Source organism: Aptenodytes forsteri, unplaced genomic scaffold, assembly GCF_000699145.1.
Source record: "Aptenodytes forsteri isolate BGI_AS27 unplaced genomic scaffold, ASM69914v1 Scaffold55, whole genome shotgun sequence".
Lineage (NCBI taxonomy): Eukaryota > Metazoa > Chordata > Aves > Sphenisciformes > Spheniscidae > Aptenodytes > Aptenodytes forsteri.
In genome coordinates this window covers 9,036,285-9,056,634 of record NW_008796063.1, presented here as the reverse complement: position 1 = coordinate 9,056,634, position 20,350 = coordinate 9,036,285, and the positions used below count along the sequence as shown (strand labels likewise).

General features: G+C 39.2%; 1 protein-coding gene across 4 annotated transcripts in view; it reads right to left on the bottom strand.

The window, feature by feature from the left end:
* USP22 (ubiquitin specific peptidase 22) overlaps positions 1 to 20,350 on the bottom strand; it is a 73,346-nt gene that overhangs the window by 25,902 nt on the left and 27,094 nt on the right. For all 4 annotated transcript variants that reach the window (XM_009286430.1, XM_009286433.1, XM_009286432.1 and 1 more), the window contains one exon: positions 2,127 to 2,296. In XM_009286430.1, the coding sequence (XP_009284705.1) occupies positions 2,127 to 2,296 (170 nt within the window). The remainder of the gene's footprint in view (positions 1 to 2,126; positions 2,297 to 20,350) is intronic.

Genomic DNA, 20,350 nt, shown 5'->3' with positions numbered 1-20,350 from the left:
TCACAGATATGGCTCTTCCCTCATTCATATACCCTCATGTCACAGAACATTAATTATTAGAACTAATGCAAGCGTAGGCATGAATTTTGATGGGGGAAAATGAAGGCTGAGATTCCCAAAGTTGTGTGTGAAATTAAACTTGATTACAACTGAAACTAATGCAAATGCTGTGTTTAAGCCCCATTTTGGCTAACAGCCTGTTCTTTGTTACATGCTTGTACATAGTCCAGCAAAAGGCATCCTCGGCCATCAACAGGGCTCCACATACAAAAATGGAAATAAAAATTATTACCTAGACAGTCTTGATCTTTCCTCCAGCCCTTCAATCTGTAACGCAATACTCATTTCTCCTTTCCCAAGGGATTTTTTAAAAATGCATGTGTGTAAGCAGAATGCGCTGATATTCATTGGAATGAGACTTTACACCACCATTTGATGAAAGGATATCAAGATTATAATAGTATCTTTTTTTTAAATAAGCGAATAGGTTTCTGTATTAACAGTATACAGAAACTGGTGTTTCTATACCATGACTGATTTTTTTTTTTTATCTAGGCAGAGTGATCTTTCCCCATTTAACTGCACATCTGGTTTCAATAATCCTGCAGCTGCTACCTATTGGTATGCCTGCCTTTTGTTTTTACCTCCTTTCCTTACAGACTCAGGAATAATTGACAAATAAATCAAAAAATAAGAAGTATAACATACAATAGTGACTGATAAGCAACATGAAAAGTTGCAAATTCACATGAGTGCTGAGTATGAGCAGAAAACAACTTTCTACTGGAATGGCTAAGGGGGACTTTACCTTCCACATACGTTTAACTCGCCTGCAATGACTAAAAAGAATAATCTCTGGTGAAAAAGGCACCGAAGTAAAATCAAATTGAAAATCACAAGATAAAGGTAAAGCTATTTTAGGTTGGTCTCAGTTTGAACAAACTTCCACGACAGCATATACACAAAAGACATGCTCTGCGTACAGACATCTCCAGCTATCTTAAATGCTCTGTGACAGCATGTACTATAGCTTTTGGGGTGTGTGTGTGTTGTTTTGGCTTTTTTTACTTACCGAGAAAGCAGACCTATCACTGAGGAAAAGGCATAGGACTAGATTTGCTTGCTTGTTTTTAAAGACTCATCTTAAAACTAGAAGCCCATGTCTAGCCATAGTCCTTACAATTACTGATGTGCAACTAAGATAGTTAATAAAGCTCTTTGACTACTTATTAAGGAAAAGACTGTGCCTGTCTCATACAGCGCTTTTTTTACTTACCGAGAAAGCAGACCTATCACTGAGGAAAAGGCATAGGACTAGATTTGCTTGTTTGTTTTTAAAGACTCATCTTAAAACTAGAAGCCCGTGTCTAGCCATAGTCCTTACAATTACTGATGTGCAACTAAGATAATAAATAGTCAAAGAGCTTTATTAACTAAGGAAAAGACTGTGCCTGTGTCATACAGCACAGACTAGACCTACAGAGAAAGGCACATTGCAAAGCCAATCACCTGAGTGAGAAAGGGAAAGAAGAGTAGCTCATACATAAAAGGTACAAACTGTATCAACACATTCACTTTTCTACATCCTCCTGGCCATTAATGGGTTTCCACGTAAGAGATGATAGCAAAGATGTTTCTCCCTGTTAGAAAGCACTGAATCGAGATCTTTAAAATATTTATACAGACCTACGTAATCCAGTGCCTTAAACCACAAGGCTATATACTATTGCTTTATTCTTACTCCCATTATCACCCAAAGAGCCTGTGACATATTTTCCAGTTACAACTTGCACCTTTAATTAAAGCACACATTCACCTTTAAGACTAAAGACTCGCAGATCAGTCTCAGAAGAGCAGGCAGCACTGTAATTATTTCCAATACCAGCTTTGCCTAAACAAAGGTGACTTAAGAATAGGATTTAAAAGGCCAATAGTTTCCTTTTCAGCAGTCGGGTATTTTTGACAGTAGGGTCTCACTCAGTCTTTACTGCTCTGTTTTGCCACACCTTGAGGGGAAACATAATTTACATTCCCTTTATATTTGCACATAGAACACAATCCCTTTTGGGGTAAGAAACAGCCAGTGTCTGTGGAAAGGCGATGCTATTGTGGCAAACAGCACTCACCTCCTGAAAAAGCGTAGACATTTCACAGACCAGACATGAGCTGGGGCTTTGCATTTCACATTTGTGCCTGTCGGAGAGGAAGAAATCTCGCAGCAGTGGAGTGTGGGTAAGTGCCTGGACAATACAGTTCATAAAACATGTGTTCCCAAGATTGATTAGCCCTCGTAGACCTAAAAAGACAGAAGGGGAGGGGATGCATAAGCATTATCAAGTTAACAAAATGGTGTATTTGCATTTTTATATAGTTTTCACAATATTGCCACAGATTTACTATATATGCACGGCTCCAAGTACACAGTTTTCTATTGTTTTAGGTAGGCTATTGGTTTTGATGTACTCAAGGCACAAGCTGACCTACACTAGGATTTGCTTTTTTAAATTCTCAGAAGAAAGGAAACCTGAGAGTACAGCAACACCAATAGCATTATTTTGCAATGGCTGTTTTGCCATACATCACCAAAACATGCCCCCTCCCCAAGCTGATACCAAAGTGCAATGACAACAACTGGTTAAGTCACTATAGAATGAAACAAAACATTTAAATAAATCAATAAATAAGTTTTCAGATAGTTTGAAAGGCTTTCCCTCATGCAGGTCACGAAGCCAGAATAAGGTTTTTGTACTGTTATAATGCAACAATCATCTAAGACGGGCAGCAAAGGAAACAGCCTTGACAAAACAAAGTCAGGCTGTGACATCCAATGCAGACTTAGCATATCCTTTTTTTTTTATACAAAACCCGAGATCCGATCAAGACAACCTTAAAGAGAAACTGAACAATACTAGTTCCACACTTGTTTTAGCTAAGTTAAACATTAATCTACAGTATACATCAAAAGATTCAACTTGACATAAGAGGATTCATCACACCTTAAGTCAAATGTTCAGTAATGCCCAGAGACGATTTCTTGTGCTTGGAAACCAAGATGCTTAAAGGAAAGCTCTTTTGTTGCACAACAGAAGAGAGGTTAGGAGTGGGGAAAGCTTTTCAGTCATTTGCAAAGTCTAAGCGAGAAGAAAAACATGCTCAAATCCTTGAGTATTCTTCCAAAATGTTAACATAATACCACCATACAGGAGTGCTAAACGAGAAGAGCATCAGGTGGATAAGAATGCTTATTTTTAATCAAAAACTTACTTTGAAACAAGATAAAATGCACTGATAGATACAATTCTGGCATTAAAAATTAACATAGTCCTCTTCTGTAATATAAATGGGATTACTACACAAAAGGTGAACGAAAAAACAGGATTACTTGACAGAGAACGAAGAATTTCCTTGCCATTCCGGGGGGGGGGGAGTATCAGCTGGCAATGCTGTGGTAATTAAAAATGGTGCAGTTCCCTTGCAGTACACCAGATAGTGCTCAAAGGGCTCTTTAGCCTCTTTCAGCAGGAGGAGGTGTGGTCCAGTTGCTACGTGACCAGAGAGAAACGGCACTACATCAGCTTGAACTGCATACTAAGCTGTAGGCGATGGACACAGAGCCCTCTTAAATTTTCTTTCCTGTACCTAATGCAACACTGTCCTCCTTCCAACAGCTTCCTGTTGCTTCTGTTTACTCACAGTGCAGGACAAAGTTTCTCATTATATTATAGTAACTTCTACTGGGCAGAAAGCTTATTGCAATTATCTGCTTTATTTTCATGCTTGGAGGCAACAAGTGTATGCACAACATTAGCAAAGTGTTAAATAGTTAATTTGTTGTAGCAGCTTGAAATACGGTGTGATGCTTCAACTTTGTACACAATCCTATTGCAATCCCCAGTCTACATGTCTCTGCAAACAGTGTCACAACAGAAAGGTGTTGATGTTGTGCAAGTGGAGAAATGTTCGGTTGGTACCTCTTGCCTACCTCTCCTCTGTATTTTCCATTTTAAACTTACTGCTTTTATTTAAAATCACAGACTGTGCAAACAGAAGCCTGTAAGGCTCCCTGGACATGCCTGAGATGCACCAGGGTATTCTGAGAACCAGAAGAGTCTCTCCCTATTTCTCTCTGGAAAACTCGGTCCCTCTGGTTAGCGCCAGAATTCAAAGTCAGCCTGCACAGCGCAGAAGACTAGTGGAAAACCGGTAGTACCTCTAGAGACTCACCCTATCACTTTTCTTTTCAATATCTAATTGAGCAATCACAAGTAAAAGTAAACACATAAAGGCAGCTTTTTGGAATCATTTATTAAGCATCATTTATTACATGCCTGTGGCTGGACCTTCTTTCCCTGTGACCACAAGAATCAAATCTTCCTCAAAGTTGCCACCAGAAGACTAGTTACAGGCGTCAAACTCAGAAGGCTCTCGTGGTTTACTCTACTTGCTTGGTCTTTCGGTGTCAGTTTTTCACGGGTCTAAACGGACTGCTTCATACACTATGACTTCACTTGAATGAACCGAGACAAAGTAACCTGCAAAACAGACAAGGCTGAAACGTGAATACTCCAAACCCTAATAAAAGTAAGAAAGTGGTGAATGTAGCAAAACATGAGAACTTACTTGGCTGAAAAGGGAAAAATGTAAAGGAGCATACATCAGTCTTATCCTTGAGGTCGCAATGACTGCAGCTGCTATACCATCTCTTAAACTGACGTTTGAAGTGAATCAGGTATGATGCACTGAACTACAGCCAAGATACTGCGTAACTAATTGCAGCATCTTAGAAAACGTCAAAATTTGGGGTAGGTAAACTAAAGAGCTGACAGAACTCAGAACAACACATCCTCTTGTGCTTAACTTATGGGGAAAACATGAGTTTTGTTGGAAAGAAAAATAGCTAAAAATTAAAGCCTATACAGCATTCTGGTCAATAAAATATTAAGAATGTAAAAGACTTGCGTCTGCCACACCTTTTCCCTCCCCATTAATAAAGCCTGGCAATATTTAACTGGAATAGTCTAGCATTGCAACATGTGGGTCATAAATTAACAGAAAAATAACATGCCAAAACCTCAAATGCAGCAGTCCACTTTTGCTAGCGTCAACAGTTGTCTCCACTAGCATCTAATCAGTAGACAGTATTTGTGCAGAGGAGTAGGCTAACTGTCCAAGGATTGCCAACAGGATCTAACCTCTAGTAATAAAGCTGCGGTACTTTGCAGACTTCTGCTGTGCTTCATAGCATTATCTTTATTTCTGTTTCTTATGAACTGTTTCTGAAATGAGCAAGAGCCACCAGTGAGATACTTCATATATTCTATACACAGATGTGTGCTCTTGTGGTAAGTGGAGTTAGCAGAAAAGCACTGTTGTACTTCTGAACCTTGCTAATGTAAATATTGGAATAAATTAATATTGCTGTCAAGACAATATTGTCATGTATGGTATAATCATAAAAAAGAAGACACCCTTTAATCAACATGCATGGTGTACGACCACTACTCTCATTCTGTCACATGCTGGACAGGCAGGGCGTAGGCCAAGAAGCAAGAAACCTACTTCTGCAATGCCTTGAGCACACAGGTAAACCCATCTGGGAAATTCTTTTTATATTTGGTCTCAAAACTAGGTTCTAAGCAGCTGACTTACCTTTGTCAGCTTCAGTTCTTCAATCTTCTTCCAGTAACAGGTTTTGTTTTTTCAAATGCTCAAAGTAATAGGTCTGCAATACTGGGCAACAATGCTTGTTGTGATGTGATCTAGAACACTGGTTCTGCAAGTCCACCCACGCAGGTGAGATGAAAAAACCAAAACAAGATAAGGAAATTCCACTTCCCTGTGAAATGCAACTGTACAGCTGTTAAAGGTGGGGAAGCGAGGGAAATGAGAGGACCACACATGAATACAAAATACAGAAAAAAACAATCAGGCGCCTATCTTGCTCTCCTGGAAGAGGTTCTGTTTGTCTCTAAAACTAGGCTTCGTGCTGGGATAGGAAAGACAGCAGACAAACCAGTCTGAACAAATATTACCACACAGAAACTGTGATTTATTTGAATGAAGGTTCTGGAAGTAAGAACATAGGTCACTATATAACGCAACTTTGTGAGACAATCAGGAAATCATTCAGATGCACTAAAGCACAGCCAGCTTGAGATCCTTTTTACGTTAAACACAGGTTGGCAACACCTTAGAGCAATTTTTTGTCCCCTACCCCCAGCCCTCCCAGTTCCCCATCTGGTGTTGATGTTTCCCTGAAGCTCCATCAGACAGTATCAGAAGTCAGTGCAAGCTGAGGAAGTGCTCACTGAAATATTTAAAGAGAGTTCAACATAACCCTTGGAAACAGTGTAGCATGGCAATGAAGATTTCTAGAACATTTTTAGGTTTTCATCCTATGTTCATCAACGGGAATTGCAACATCATTTAAGAGCATCTTTCTGAAAATGTATTTCAAGGGAGAACTGCCCTACTTCTTAGCACCTAAAACCAAAACCAAATTCTATCTCAGCTCTCAAGTTTCAGGTGCAGACCATACCATGCGTTACCAGAATGTATCTGTTACAAACACCGGCCCCAGCCAGGCCAATACACTACTGTTCCACTTGCGTGCCAGAAGCAGCGTAGTTTTGCTGATGGGGTTAGTGACAGCAATTATTCTCAAAAGATAATCCCTTTTGAAAGAAAAAAAAAAAAATCTACTCATTTCAGAAAGCAACAGTATGCAGATACATGAAATTACAAGTCTACACAGGAAAAAGCATGACATGCTGTGACACTAGTGAGCATGTAAGTTACCAAAAAAAAAGAACCATGCAGTTTTGGTGAATTTATTCCACACCACTTCAGCTGAAGCATCCTTTCTCAGTGGCTGCATGAAACCTGCATCTAACTGCAGAAGCAGAAATACTGAGTCGAATGTATTAGAAAAGGTTTTTTCAGAGGTTTTTACAGAACTTTTTTTTTTTTTTTAAACAAACTTAACAATGACACACTCAGGTATTAAATTATTTTGACAACAGTTTAAGAAAAAGCTACATAAACTTTTTGGCAGCGAAGTTAAATGAAAAAATTTCAACCACCTGATCTTAAAAACTAACTTAACAATTCAACATCTCTACCAAGAGCAAACACACAGCATGCAATCTACCATGAAAGAAAAAATAATCGGGGGGGGGGGGGGGGACTGTGTTTGAGCACATTTTGAGTTTCCAAAAAATTTGTATTGAGTTTCCAAAGATGTATAAGTTGTATTCTTTAAATTCAAACAGTTTCATAGCTTTGCTTTAGAATTTATAAAGAATGAATTTCTTTTCCTTTGTTTATTCCTAAAGGGTACAAGGAGTTTGACCACATTAAGTTCATATTTTAATAGGAAAATTTTGACATAAAATTCTCAGAAGTTATCTTATCTTGAAATTCACCTGAGTTCTGCCAACGACATCTTGTACTTTTTCCACCACTTCTAAGACACAAGGCAAAAGCATGAATTTAGTCCTTCAGTAATAAGCCACCACATTTAGGTATTATGCCTTTATATTGCAGAAAGGTATCAAGACAGAAACTGGGGGTTTTGTTTGGCTGATTTTTAAACACTGCAAAAATAATATTAAAAAAAATAACACAGACCCCAAACAGCTTTGATGAAGAACACAGAAGGATGGAAAACATTTATGTGACCTGGTGCACGGCTGAAACACCTGTCAGCGACTACACTGCAATGCTTTGCTAGGAGGAAGCCTGCAGCAACGAGGAGGGCTTTGCTATGGGCTTTGGTTCCAGTGCCTGTTAAAGGAGCATATACAGAATGGAAGTGTATGAAATGTTTGGGAATTTCCCAACCCCCTTTCACATATATTTCAAGAGTTAATAAAAATGCCCACACAATATTCTGTTGGTTTTTAGGCCACATCAGCAGCGCCACTTCAGGAAGATGTAGTGAGCTTGAGAAAAGAATTTAAGCAAAAAAGTTCTGCCAGTACAAACTTTGAAACATCTACAAAATTCAGAGTATGGTCAAAACCTACTAAAAATAACCCTGAAATGAATATGCTCTGCCTAGAAGCAAGTTAAAGGCTATATCCGCAGAGCGATGATTTCACAGCAAGTTACATACTTGCACACAATTTGCTGTTCAAGTGGAATGAAGGCGGTCTCTCATGACCCCAGGTCTAAGACCATACAGTCAGCAACAGCACTGCAGGAGAACTTTCAACTTTGTGGTGAGCCTCTTAGACAGTCATAGGTGGACTTGCAGTCTTACTGCTGGCGAGAGGACACTTCAACAGACACTGACATTAAACCCTGAACAGAGTTCCTTCAATAAGTCAATAGTCATCTTTGTCAGATGTTAAGGTTTTTTTATGATACACTTTTAACACACACACCCCCACCCCCCCCCAAAAAAAAATTAAGTTAATAGTCAGCCTGCCAAATACCTACAATAGGAGTAAGCTACTGCAGTGCTGGTTAACGTAGCTTATGTTCAAGAAAAAGCCTGCACAACAGCAAAATATTCTGTCAATCCGAAAGGATTTCCAAAAAGGGTAAAAATTTAGGGGATACAAAACACAGAAGAAACTTGATAAAGAAAATGCATAAGGCTACAATAATATGAATGACTCAAGATGCTGAGCACTTACAAACTGCTGAGTTGCAAGCAAGACGATAGACATTTGCAAGAGGCTAAGCTTGAAAACACTGTGCATCCCTACACCGAACCTTTCTCAGTTTTATACAATCATCAAGCTACAGAAAAACCCTCGCTAAGCAGAAAAGGTACTAGGAAGGGAAAAGGGATACGTGGCTTTGGAAGACTAGACTAAAACAATTCAGTTAAATGAAAAAGATGTGGCGAGATCCAAATACATCAAAATAATGAACAAACCACAAAAATGTTCTAGGAGCTCCCGTAACATGAGCAAACCCAGTAACATTAAAGAACACCACGAAGATGATGAGACCACCCCCTTCAAGCAGTGCTGAACAGCAAGATCAGGGACACTAAGGCTGCAGCTTCAGGCTTCTTGCTATTGCATCTCCCCATTGCCCTCACCCTCTCTCATCTAGCAGGCTTATCAGCTCAACTTCCCGCTGACACCGCCTTCCCAAGTCACCATGGGCTCTTCCTCACCAAATGCATCCTGCTCTGTCCTGCAGCTGATCAGCACAAGGAGGTTACAAACTAGACTGCTTATTACCACCCTTTTCCTCGGTACTTAAGGATCCCCAGCAGGTAAGTTGGGACAACTGCTTGAGTAAGTGCTCTCCAAACTGATTCATTGATTCAGACTGGTTAATCAGAGAATCTTTTTTAAACAGAGTATTTTTGACAGAAACAGTTAGCAAGGGATTACGTGACAGATCAAAGAAATTACAATGAACACTCAGGGCAATAATCTTTCCTCTTTGGGTTACTGCTGAACCAGGTGAAAACGTGCTGAAGTTCCCCTGTGTTTATTTTTCTGACTTGGCTCCTTTTCTCCAGTTATTCAAGGTTGCCAGGTTAGTCTGCTCATTTTGAACCACTGTAAATCCCTTCTGAAACAAACCACCTTTCTTGAGCTATACCACTACCACCGCCCACCCACTCTCCCAGCCCCCTCAAGCTATTCAATCACCAAGGGGCACAACCTGGAGAACTTCACTCACTCTTCTGCTCCACCTGACTTTTAAGCGAAGCCTTTTAAGTCACAAGTCAGAAGAGAGTTCTAGAGCAGTATTTCTTAACTTATAAAGAGAGATTTGTGATACATGTTTTCAGATTTTCTATATAGGTTATATTCTATATATTAATGTAAATATTTTCCTGTATTACGTTGTTCCATTATCTAAAAAATACCTATTAAATATCATATATGTGTGTGCATCAAGATTCATAGGCCATGTTGAATCCTGCAGTTTTGGGAGGTTGGGAGGATGACAGAGTACATTGTATTTAGATAACACTGTTATACAAATTTGGATTTATTTTTCCTGTTTTAATTACAAACAAATATTTTCATTTGGCACTGACAGGACTCAAATAAAGGGCCAGCCCCTTCCATACTGAAGCCCTAATAGACACACACGTGCACTCCGGTGCAGTTGGAGGACAAATTCTTTAGTTTAAATATCTGACCTGCACACACACCATTTGAGGGAACCGTAAGTTAAGTCCATTCTCCGGAGTACGGAGATTAGAACAGAAAGTAAATCTATCTGTATTTATTGCCACTGCTTACCCTATCCAAACACACAAGAGGAATGAGGTGGGTTGGTTTCCTTACACATACTGACCTAATGTTGGCATGCTTCCCCCCCACCCCAACCCTTCTGGGAAACTCTAACATAAGAACGAAGGTGCATAAGAAAACTAATTCAAAACATGGAAGACACTGAAAACAGAACCAGTCAGTATAAGACTATGAAAAAGAACAACTGTTAACAGAGAGAAAATAAATTGTAGGACTATTTTAGATACACTGCATTATGCATTGCACCATAAACTGCAAGTTTACCCACCCCCTACACAGACAGAAAGGCAATTACATCAGAAAAGGCTTTCTGGAAGGAAAAAAAAAAAGTATCTTAGGAAAAAGAAATATTTGCATTCTAAATGAAAACCCATCTTTAACCTTCCAATTTCTGGCAAAAGGATTCTGGATCACTGCATTTTTTCCATTGCTATTGAAATAACAGATTGCTCAACAGAAAAAAAGTTTGCTTATGTGTACAAAAGGAAATTGTCCTTGAGTTTGTTTCCAGCTGAAAATCCTGGAGTCCAGCTACAAAAGATGGTACACTGGAGGAAAGAAGAATATGCCACAAATGGCACATGTACAGCAAAATCATTAACTGTTGAAAGGAAACCAGGATATAGTAAGTATTCCTCCTTGTACGTATCACCAGCGCCAGAAGACAAAGACTATTTAGCTGGATCAATCACCCAAACCCAGGGAGTTCTCAGTTTCGGTATATCACTGCTGTACGGAGTAAATGGAATTCATCCTCGTTACTGATCTCTTCACCTATTAACACAACTTTACCCAGAGGCAAAGATGGGTTGGTCGGTCCATTTAAAGAAATTCACCAGACACATTTGCTCTATAGCTGAGTAACTGACAACTCAAAAAAAAAAAAAAAGAACAGGAAATATATCCCATGCACCGAATGCAAGTTGTGACTCTAACTAGATGCTCTGCCATTTACTTATTTTTCTTAAGGTACTCATTACTGGCCAAGGGTGGTTTTGCTTTTTGAAAAGAGAGTCAATTCCCCACCTTTCAGATTATCAAGTAGTTAAAAAAACCAAAACAACATGTGAGTTCATATTTCCCAGTTTTGCTGTCTGTAAGAAAAATCTCACGTTAAGTGTTAGGACTTAAACGCAACACTTAAATGCATGCTCAAGTACTTCATTCAGGTTCACATGACAACTCAAAGTCTTTTTTTTTCTCAGTAATTTCTGGCATATTTGTGTGCAGCTGGGCAGTTTTGGAGCGACTTCAACATTCACAAGAGACTTTCCAGATCTACCCTTTTTTGTGTTGTGTTAGGATTGCCATTCAAAAAGTCATTGTTTTTACTCTTTCTCTCCCTTAAAATATCCAAAAAACCATACAAAGTTACCAATAGGTAACAGTCTACCTACATTAAATCGTCAGGATATATGCATGGCGATGTCTGTCTGTTCGGCAGTAGAGATGAACATGTTTTCTAGCTTGTCTCTGAGGATGATCTAGTTCATCCACACCACAATGTAAAAACAACAGCACTGGTTCTGTACGGGCAAGGTTAAGTAGCCCAGACCAAGTAAATGTGGTTACATTCTGTATGCAGCCAGATTTAGTGCCTCTGCACTGCATTCCCCAGTACTTCTTGGAAGGCTCATTACCTCGGGCACCGCGCCATGTGAACATGTTCATACTGTTTACAGACCCACGCTGACACTGCGCACATTCATGCTGCTCTGAGCCTAAGCTGCATTTGCATTGACTTAGTGTGGATCGAGACAGCAATAATGTTTTTCCAGCATTTAGTCTGTCCCCTCCCCTCTTAGTTAACGGGGAATTGATTGGATTCACTATTTTTATTCAATAGCTTCAGTGACATCACGTAATATATACTTACAGAAGGGACAAACTACATCAAGATAGTGCAAACGTAATTGGAAGACAGAACAATAATTCAAGAGCAACTTGTTAAATGGGAGAAACTATCTGAAATCAATTAAATTCAATAAAAACAATTATGAAGTAGGAAACAAGAAAAATTAAGTGGAAACACAAAGTAAGGAGCAATGGCTATAGCAACTCAACCTAAATGACTTAATACTGTGCTGTAGTTCTGAGACAAACAGCATTTTGAAACTTAACAGGAATATGAGAAGGCCTGGAAGGTAATTATTCTGCCCTGGTGACAGGAAAACCTCAGCTGGATGATGTCTGGAATTGAGCACCCATTTTAAGAGAGATCTGTGCAAACTGGGGAGAGGTCAAGAACATGAGTGAAAATTTGCATGAAATTAATATTTGAGACTGGAGAAACAACTGAAGAACCCACTGGTTGAGTTAATTAATTAAAAAAGATAGTGCTGATGGAGGAAAAGCCAGGCTGACAATTTTCAAGTATGTTACAGGCCACTGCAAAGAGGACTGTAATTAACTCTTGTGGCCTACCAAAGCTATAATAAAAAAAAAAAGACAGCTCACAAGAAGTGAAATTTAATTAGGTATTAAAAATAATTGTCTCACAGTCACAAAACATTGCAACAAGGGAGTTTGGGACTCCCAGTTGTTGGAGTAGTTCCAAAAGCAACTCTGTCAGCCACCAGGAATGGCCCAGTACATTGACCCTGACTCAGAAGAGGTGTGTAACGCCCCCTCCACTTTTTCATCCCATGACTGTTCACACATCCAGATTAATATTACAGCCTGATACAAAACCACAGGAACCAGCTTTGACAGGGAAGGGGAAGGTGAGGGCATTTTCACGTGACAGCTAAGCCCATCTAACAGCTCACTGATGCCAAAGGGGATGTTCCCCTTGCACTGAGCTGGCATCTGCTTAACTCCACGGTGAAATGGTTCACCTTGCCCGTCTGACAGAAAAAGTAGTCTCACCTTGAGGGAATGAACTCATCACTTGCAAACAGTGATGAGTGTTTGACCTGTTTGAGCAGGTTCACACAGCTCACTGTGGGTCAGGACAAAAGGCCAGTGCCAGAATGAGGGAGGGATGCAGGAACTGTCGGCCTCTCTCAGAGACAGCCAGCCCTCGTATCCCCTCTACTGTTAACAAACTTCCAGCGCAGAGTTGTCTAAAAGCCACAGGCTGGGTAGACAAAACAACCATAGCTCCAATGCCTGTATCCCTATTCCTACCACATGGCTCTGGAAACCAAAATTCACTGCCCTGCTGCCAATCAGGAAGGGATGGAGAACAGGTTAACAGCTGCTGCTAGGATCAGGGCTGCTAACCATCCTCAATGTCATTTTTAGACTACATAGGTATTCTGCGTATGAGCTTTTGCATTTGTGGCTCAATGCATCATTCATCCACTTTAGTAATGCAAAAAAAGTCACAAGATAATGCAATGAGATCACATGGATCTGGTATTTCAGCTCATTTCCTTTATGTCATACCTGCTAGTGTGTGTCAAGAAAAAAATTAAGTTTGCAGCTATCAGCAGTGCTATAAATCAATTCTGGAGGAGCTCTGCAGTGTCTCTGTATCATGCTGTACCTTCAAGTAAAAGCAATCACATAACATTTAAACAACACTGGACTAAAGGCTCAGCATAGGAGATACATGTTTGTAGCTTATTTAAAGAAAGAATTTCTAGTAATAATATAGAAATAATCAGCAACAAATGGAGATAAGATTCAAGAAAGGTCACCTGTAACTTTGCCAGATTTGGGAGAAAAGTGCACATCTCTAAGCAATGACTACCAAAGAAGGCTTTACTATAGATTCTTCCTCAGAGCAACAGATCGGCCTTTCCACACATGCTTTTCAGACATGCATTGTTGGAAGAACTTATGGGCAAGTGACATCCTTAGAGCAAACGGATCAAACAAGTTACAAAGAGTATGTCAAACACAAAAAGTGTAGCATTTTATATTATTATTACACAGATGAAACAAAACCCCCAAGCCAGACAATGATTCCCAAGTGTACACAGTGTGCCACACACAGAAAGTACTCTTTATACTATACTTGGAATAGGTACATCTTTGAACCAATTCACAAACTAATGATGCCAAAACATGAACTGTTTCACAGCCCAGAGGAGTTTCCATTCTTTGCCTTAGGGCACACTCCCTATGATTTCATTTACCTTTACATACTTTGTGAGTTCAGCGGCGTGCAAGCACTGTGTGCCCCTGATTCTCCAGAAGAGTACTGACCAATTACACTTATTTTTATTTCTGTTTCTCCAGGCTTAAAGCACTTCAAAAAAGGCAAGCGATTTCTTTTTAACGGTGTGGGCATGGTAAGGCAGGCTGTGAGGTTACAGCCTTTCATTTACTTTGCAGTAACTGTATGCTTAGGTTAAGACCAAGCACACCGATGAGGTAGGGGCATTTGATGTTCTTTAAGTTCTCATCCTTCTGATTTGATGGTAATTTGCTCATGCGTGCACACCCTCGGCCTGGTAAAATGAGTCAGCATTCCTAAAATATCTGGCAATACAAACAAACAAACCAACCTCTTAAGGTTCATTTTTCATATAGCCCGTGTAAACAGAGAAGCTGTTTCAAGCAAGACAAGGGACTGCAAGTAATTTTTTCCCTATGAATTTAAATTAAGAAACACGCTTCCAAAACAAAACGAGTGTTTTTGACCAAACCACTGAAAAATGCATTGAATCCTCCACTAAAGTCACAGGAAACATAGCTGTAGAAGACCTTGAGAAGTCACCTGGTCTAGCCCTCTACCTCAAAGCAGAATTAACACTACCTATATTATTCCTGACAAATGTTTTCCTGAATTGTTCTTAAAACTCTCCAGTGATGAGATCCTGCAATATCCCCTGATATACTCGTATTCTGAAGTGTTCCAGTGTCATCTCAGTAAATAAATTAAGACAGAGTTTAAGAACTGCAACAACATTAATATGGAAGATACACATTCTCTATGAAATCTACAGATAAGCTCCTCTACTAGTAGTATTAGAGCTTCTGAATTAGAACAATTTTTTTTAATATTTCAAACAGCAATAGCTTTACAAAAGCTCCTACAATGAGGGAGGAGACAACTTGTCCAAGATACTGCAGTATCACTGGTTTTCTCCACCAGAAATTTCTGTGCACCTGAGTGGGTATGGCATGAGCCATTTTATTTCCCCATATGCTTCCCCACAAGGAGGAAGAGATAACAGCTAGACAGAAGCCTTCTGTAGGCCAAATCTAGCCAACATGTCCCCAAATTGATCACAATCATAGTAAAAAGGAACAGATCAGAATACAAGTAAAAATATTTACTCTAAAGGGAAGTATTTTGCTGTCTTGTAGCTGCAGAGCATGACAACAATCCTGACACAAGCACACACAGTTTCATGTGACAAGTCCACAAGGGTTGGGTTTTTATCTAGGTAGGATAAAAAAAAAATATTCCAGGAGCAATTTCTCCTGGCCAGGATGTGAAGTTGAATTGCTCTTCCTGTTAAAGCAATGACTGCCTTGTATTATAAGTGTAAGGAATAACCTGAATTTAAAAAAAAAGTTCAGGAAAGGCCTTTAAGGCCTTTTCATAAACTAAGGTGGTAGTTATATCCACACTTAAAAACTGATTTTAAAATATGTATGTGTAATAGGCATGCACATGAATTTATTGTCTCCCATAGCCAAGCTTAAGTTTAAAATAAACGTGGGGCAGGAGAGGAAAGGGGAGCTAAAGCCAAGGATCTCTGCAATATGCAAGATTAGTTTTCAATCTTTTGGTAAGTCACCTAGCAGGAAGAGGACCCATGAACACTCTACAAATAAAGGCCTTTTTTTTTTTTTCTTTCTTCAAGACTATGGAAAGTCAGTTTTTATATCCATAATTTCTTATCTTCAGCATTTTTACTGACCATCTGCATCACAAAATTGTTTTTCTCTCTCAGGTGTCTCAAGAAGAAATCAGTGCACCATGTTCTCAAAAACAAAAAGCTATACAGCATGTAATCATCCATGGGAATCATCTCTCTCTATTTGATTCTCTCAGCTGAAATGAGTAAGATTGAAAAAGACATTAAGTTCTGCAGCAGAACTTGTACCAAACTTCTCTGTATTCCTATCTTGGCATATCAAGACCAACTGAACAAATTTTGTTGTGCTTCAACCGGATCCAATCTCTGTCAGGATCTCTTAGCAGTGAGTGAACACATTGGGGAATGCATACATACAATCTGGATCTCAAATTTTCAGAACACGCAACAGAAGAAAACATCTTTCATATACGGCACTGGAAATAATCACATAATGCTTTGACACTTAGTAATAGATTTGATTATCTGATCCCTGTAACACACGAAGATCAATCGGCTGGAGGAGAAAGATGAAACACGGATGCACCCCAAGCACACGTCACATCAAGAGCTAGAGAAACAAAAAGGCGCCTATTTCTGCACAGCAGAAAACATGACGTGAAATGCCGCATATAGGTGTATGCATTGCACAAAATGCCTTAGCTTAACAATGAAGCCAGACCCCTTACAACTGTGGTGCTCATTGTACACTCAGATATACAGGGCTGAATGAATTGAAAGGAGTTGAATAAGGCATGGAGACGCTCCTAAAGCAACCACTTAACCGAAATAGGAGCTGCCCTGTCTCACACACCCTACAAAGCAAAGTTCAAGACATTAAAGTCCCATGAACCAGACCATGACAATAACGATTAATCTGATAATTGCAGGAAGGCCAAGGAGAACAGACAGAAGACACCCAACGTCAAAAAAAGAACAGTACTAGGCAAAGAACAGGAACTGTGTTTGTCAAAACAACTGAATGATCAATACGGAGCATTAAGACAACTAGCCTTTAAAAGCCAGTTAAGTTGTAGACCCTTCAAGGTATTTTTATATGGCAACTCAATGGCAAAGAAAAAAAGCCTTTATACAAAATAAAATACTTCAAAAGGTGGCACAGAATAAAATATTCTCTTTGCCCTCCCCCAAAGCAGCCAAACTTAAAAGCTCAGTGAGATCTTGCATGATCTGCACAGAAGCATAAGACTTACAGTGAGAATCCTGTGCAGATGGCATCTTTAAAGAACAAGAGGTACTCCCACTAAACTGACAAAATAAAATTCACACCCGCAGCCGTCCTTTCCCCCCAATATCACACCATATGCTGCCTACAAGTTTTTGCCCTTCCTCAAAACAGATTTCACAAATTAATAACTTAAGGAGTAGGCTAACTGCCAATGAAATTAAATGCATCCAAATATATTAATATGCGCAAATTATTGTTGATGAATTGGCACAGAGCTATTCCAACAATCCACAACACACAAACCATGCCACATGCTGTTTATGCATATTCCTAGTTTCAGCATATACTGTATCTACCTTCTGTCCACACAAAGCCCAACTCTAGAAGCAGATATGAAAGAGCAGAATGGAAGGTCATAGTAAATATAATCCAAAAGCGATCCACAAAAGAACAAAACTGAGATGGAGATTACTGGCCTTGCTGAAAATGCCACGCTCTCTGTAATGACATGGAGTTAATCAGGTTAAAATACAGTGGTAAATCAAAGTTAGTTTGTTTGGGTTGGGTTTTTCTAATAATAAGAAAAAGAACCTTCTCATGCTAAGGGTGCGTCTCTGCTCACGACAAGACGACAGGCACACGTTAAGACTGTAATCAGTGTAGCTACATGGGCTAATTCTGAACTTCCTTATGTGGCTCTTAATTTAGAGATTATGAAAGTATCTTTGCATTGACTGCACCACTGCACAGTGAAAATATACCCTCCATTTCAAGAAAGGCTTTGGTTTTTAGAGCATCGCTGCACGATATTGACAGAAAGAGCAATAGTCTGTAGCTTGGCGTATTGTGGTCAAGAGAACAAGAGACGTACCTGCTGACCTTAGGGTTTGCTGCTGAAGAAGGGTAAGGTCTGCTGTTTGTTCTGACAGACACAGAAAGCCAAGCACTTTTAGCACATCTGTTTTTCTGTAAGCATCCACTGTTTTGATTTTTTTTTTTTAAGCCAGTTAAACAGAACTTTAAAGAAATGCCCTGATAAATTTTCTTTAATTTTAAACAAACAAAAAAACCTTTATCTAAATAAAGGTATCTTGCTCAGAGGGTCAGAATCAAATTCTGGCTATATATTGCTGTTGGGTTTTTCTTGATAAGAAACCTCCCATTACCATAAAAACCCGATCAAGCAGATGATGACAAGTGACTAACAGTTACTGCATTTTTCATGTTAAAAGCCTAGTGTTTTGACTGCATATTGAAGTTATATAATGACCTAGTGAAGAAAGCACGGCACAGGCAAAAAAATTAACTACCATTAGAAAGAGATAGGTAAGACAAATAGTTGAGTCAGCAAAAATTTTACACTTGAAAGTTGAATCAGCATCCAGGAGGGGGGGGTGGGGGGGAAAGGTTTTTTTGTGCTGCTACCTAGCTGGATCCAAATGATGAAGTTTCACCTGAAGAAGTGCAGAACACAATTTTAGAAAAGTCAAATTGAAACTGTCTGTAAACTAAAAATGATGTGTATGGATCAGTAACAACCATGGATCCACGGGTCGGGGGGGGGGGGGTGGGGGGGAAAGGCTTTTTTGTGCTGCTACCTAGCTGGATCCAAATGATGAAGTTTCACCTGAAGAAGTGCAGAACACAATTTTAGAAAAGTCAAATTGAAACTGTCTGTAAACTAAAAATGATGTGTATGGATCAGTAACAACCATGGATCCACTTTAAAGAAGTCCAGAGGAGGAAAATCAGGTTTGAGTTAGAAGTTTGGAACACGATCCAAGCCCTGGATTAAGAACCCTGTCTTCTAAGGAATTTCACATTGTGCACAAACTCAGTGTGTCTTCCTTTGTCTCAAATCCCCAAGAGCCACCTAGAGTTACAAAATTAAAGTATTTTCCATGCAAGTAATATGAATGGCAATTTTCCAAGACAGGATAACAGAAAAATTCAACCCCAACTGCAACCTGCTTATTTCACATACAAGTAGTTTTAACTTCGTACAGTCTGCAGGGGTTGTATTTGAGGTAACTACCCCTGAGGATTAGAATTCCGGCTTTACAAACTTGGATGCTTATGTCAACATTTCTTCATTTGCAATATTTTATATTATTGCAGCTACGCACATGCCTATACATCGGTGTCTCTCTCTGCTCTTATTTCCCCACTAATAAAACATGCAAACCAAGCTTTACAGGGAAGGAAAAAAGTCAAACCATTCACAATTTTTTATATATATATATTTTTTTTTAAAGAATCCTAAAACTTGTCTGAAAACCCACTACTCCTCAGACAGCAAATATACTCAAAGGTTCTACTCAGCTTGCTATTCTGTTTTAAACTAAACTGCTCCCACATAAAGCCATGCAAATTAAAACCTTCAAGCAGAACCCTGAACCTAAGAATGTCCTCCAGAACACATTTAGCGCATCACTACAAAAAAGCTGGTTCCAATGCCAACCTACCACCAAGCTCAAGGTAATTCCTCCTCAAAATTGTTTTTGACATTTTGTTAATTTTTTACTGGAAATCGAAGCAGAGGCATGGGATTTATTCTGTACACAGATATTGCAAAAAACCCAATCTCAAAGTATCTTATTTCTAAGAGCTGCTAAGAATACTCCTGATCTACAAAAGTTAGGTCTGGTGGTTCCTTCAACAATCCATACACTACTGCAAGAAGATCAACCAAAAAATACTGGGAGGCCTAACAAGGGCCAAAACTAGCCATGATTTCCTTGAACACATAATTTTATTTTCCAAGCTATCCCACTACTATTGCCTGGAGAAAAGATGTTAACTGGTTTATACCTCAACTTGTTACAGCATTTTAACTTGAAAGCAGGACTAAACCCTTGGGGGGAAAAAGTTCTTCGTAAAGGGAATCGGTATCCTTCTTTCACTAATCTTTACAAGCCGAAAAACACGCCCTGCAAGTTTCAACTATTCTTCAATCATCAAGCAAAAGACAGGCAAACATTTTATATTAGTTACTTCCAAAGAGCTTTTTTTTCTTCTTGGGGAGGGAGACTGTCTATAAAGGCTGAAAAGGAAGAGCCATAATCTTTGAGGTTATTTATATAACCTACAGCAGGAACAGTAAATGGCGTAAGCCAAAAAGGTCATTTAGATTTCAGCCTTACCACTGATTGATTTCAAAAAAGTAG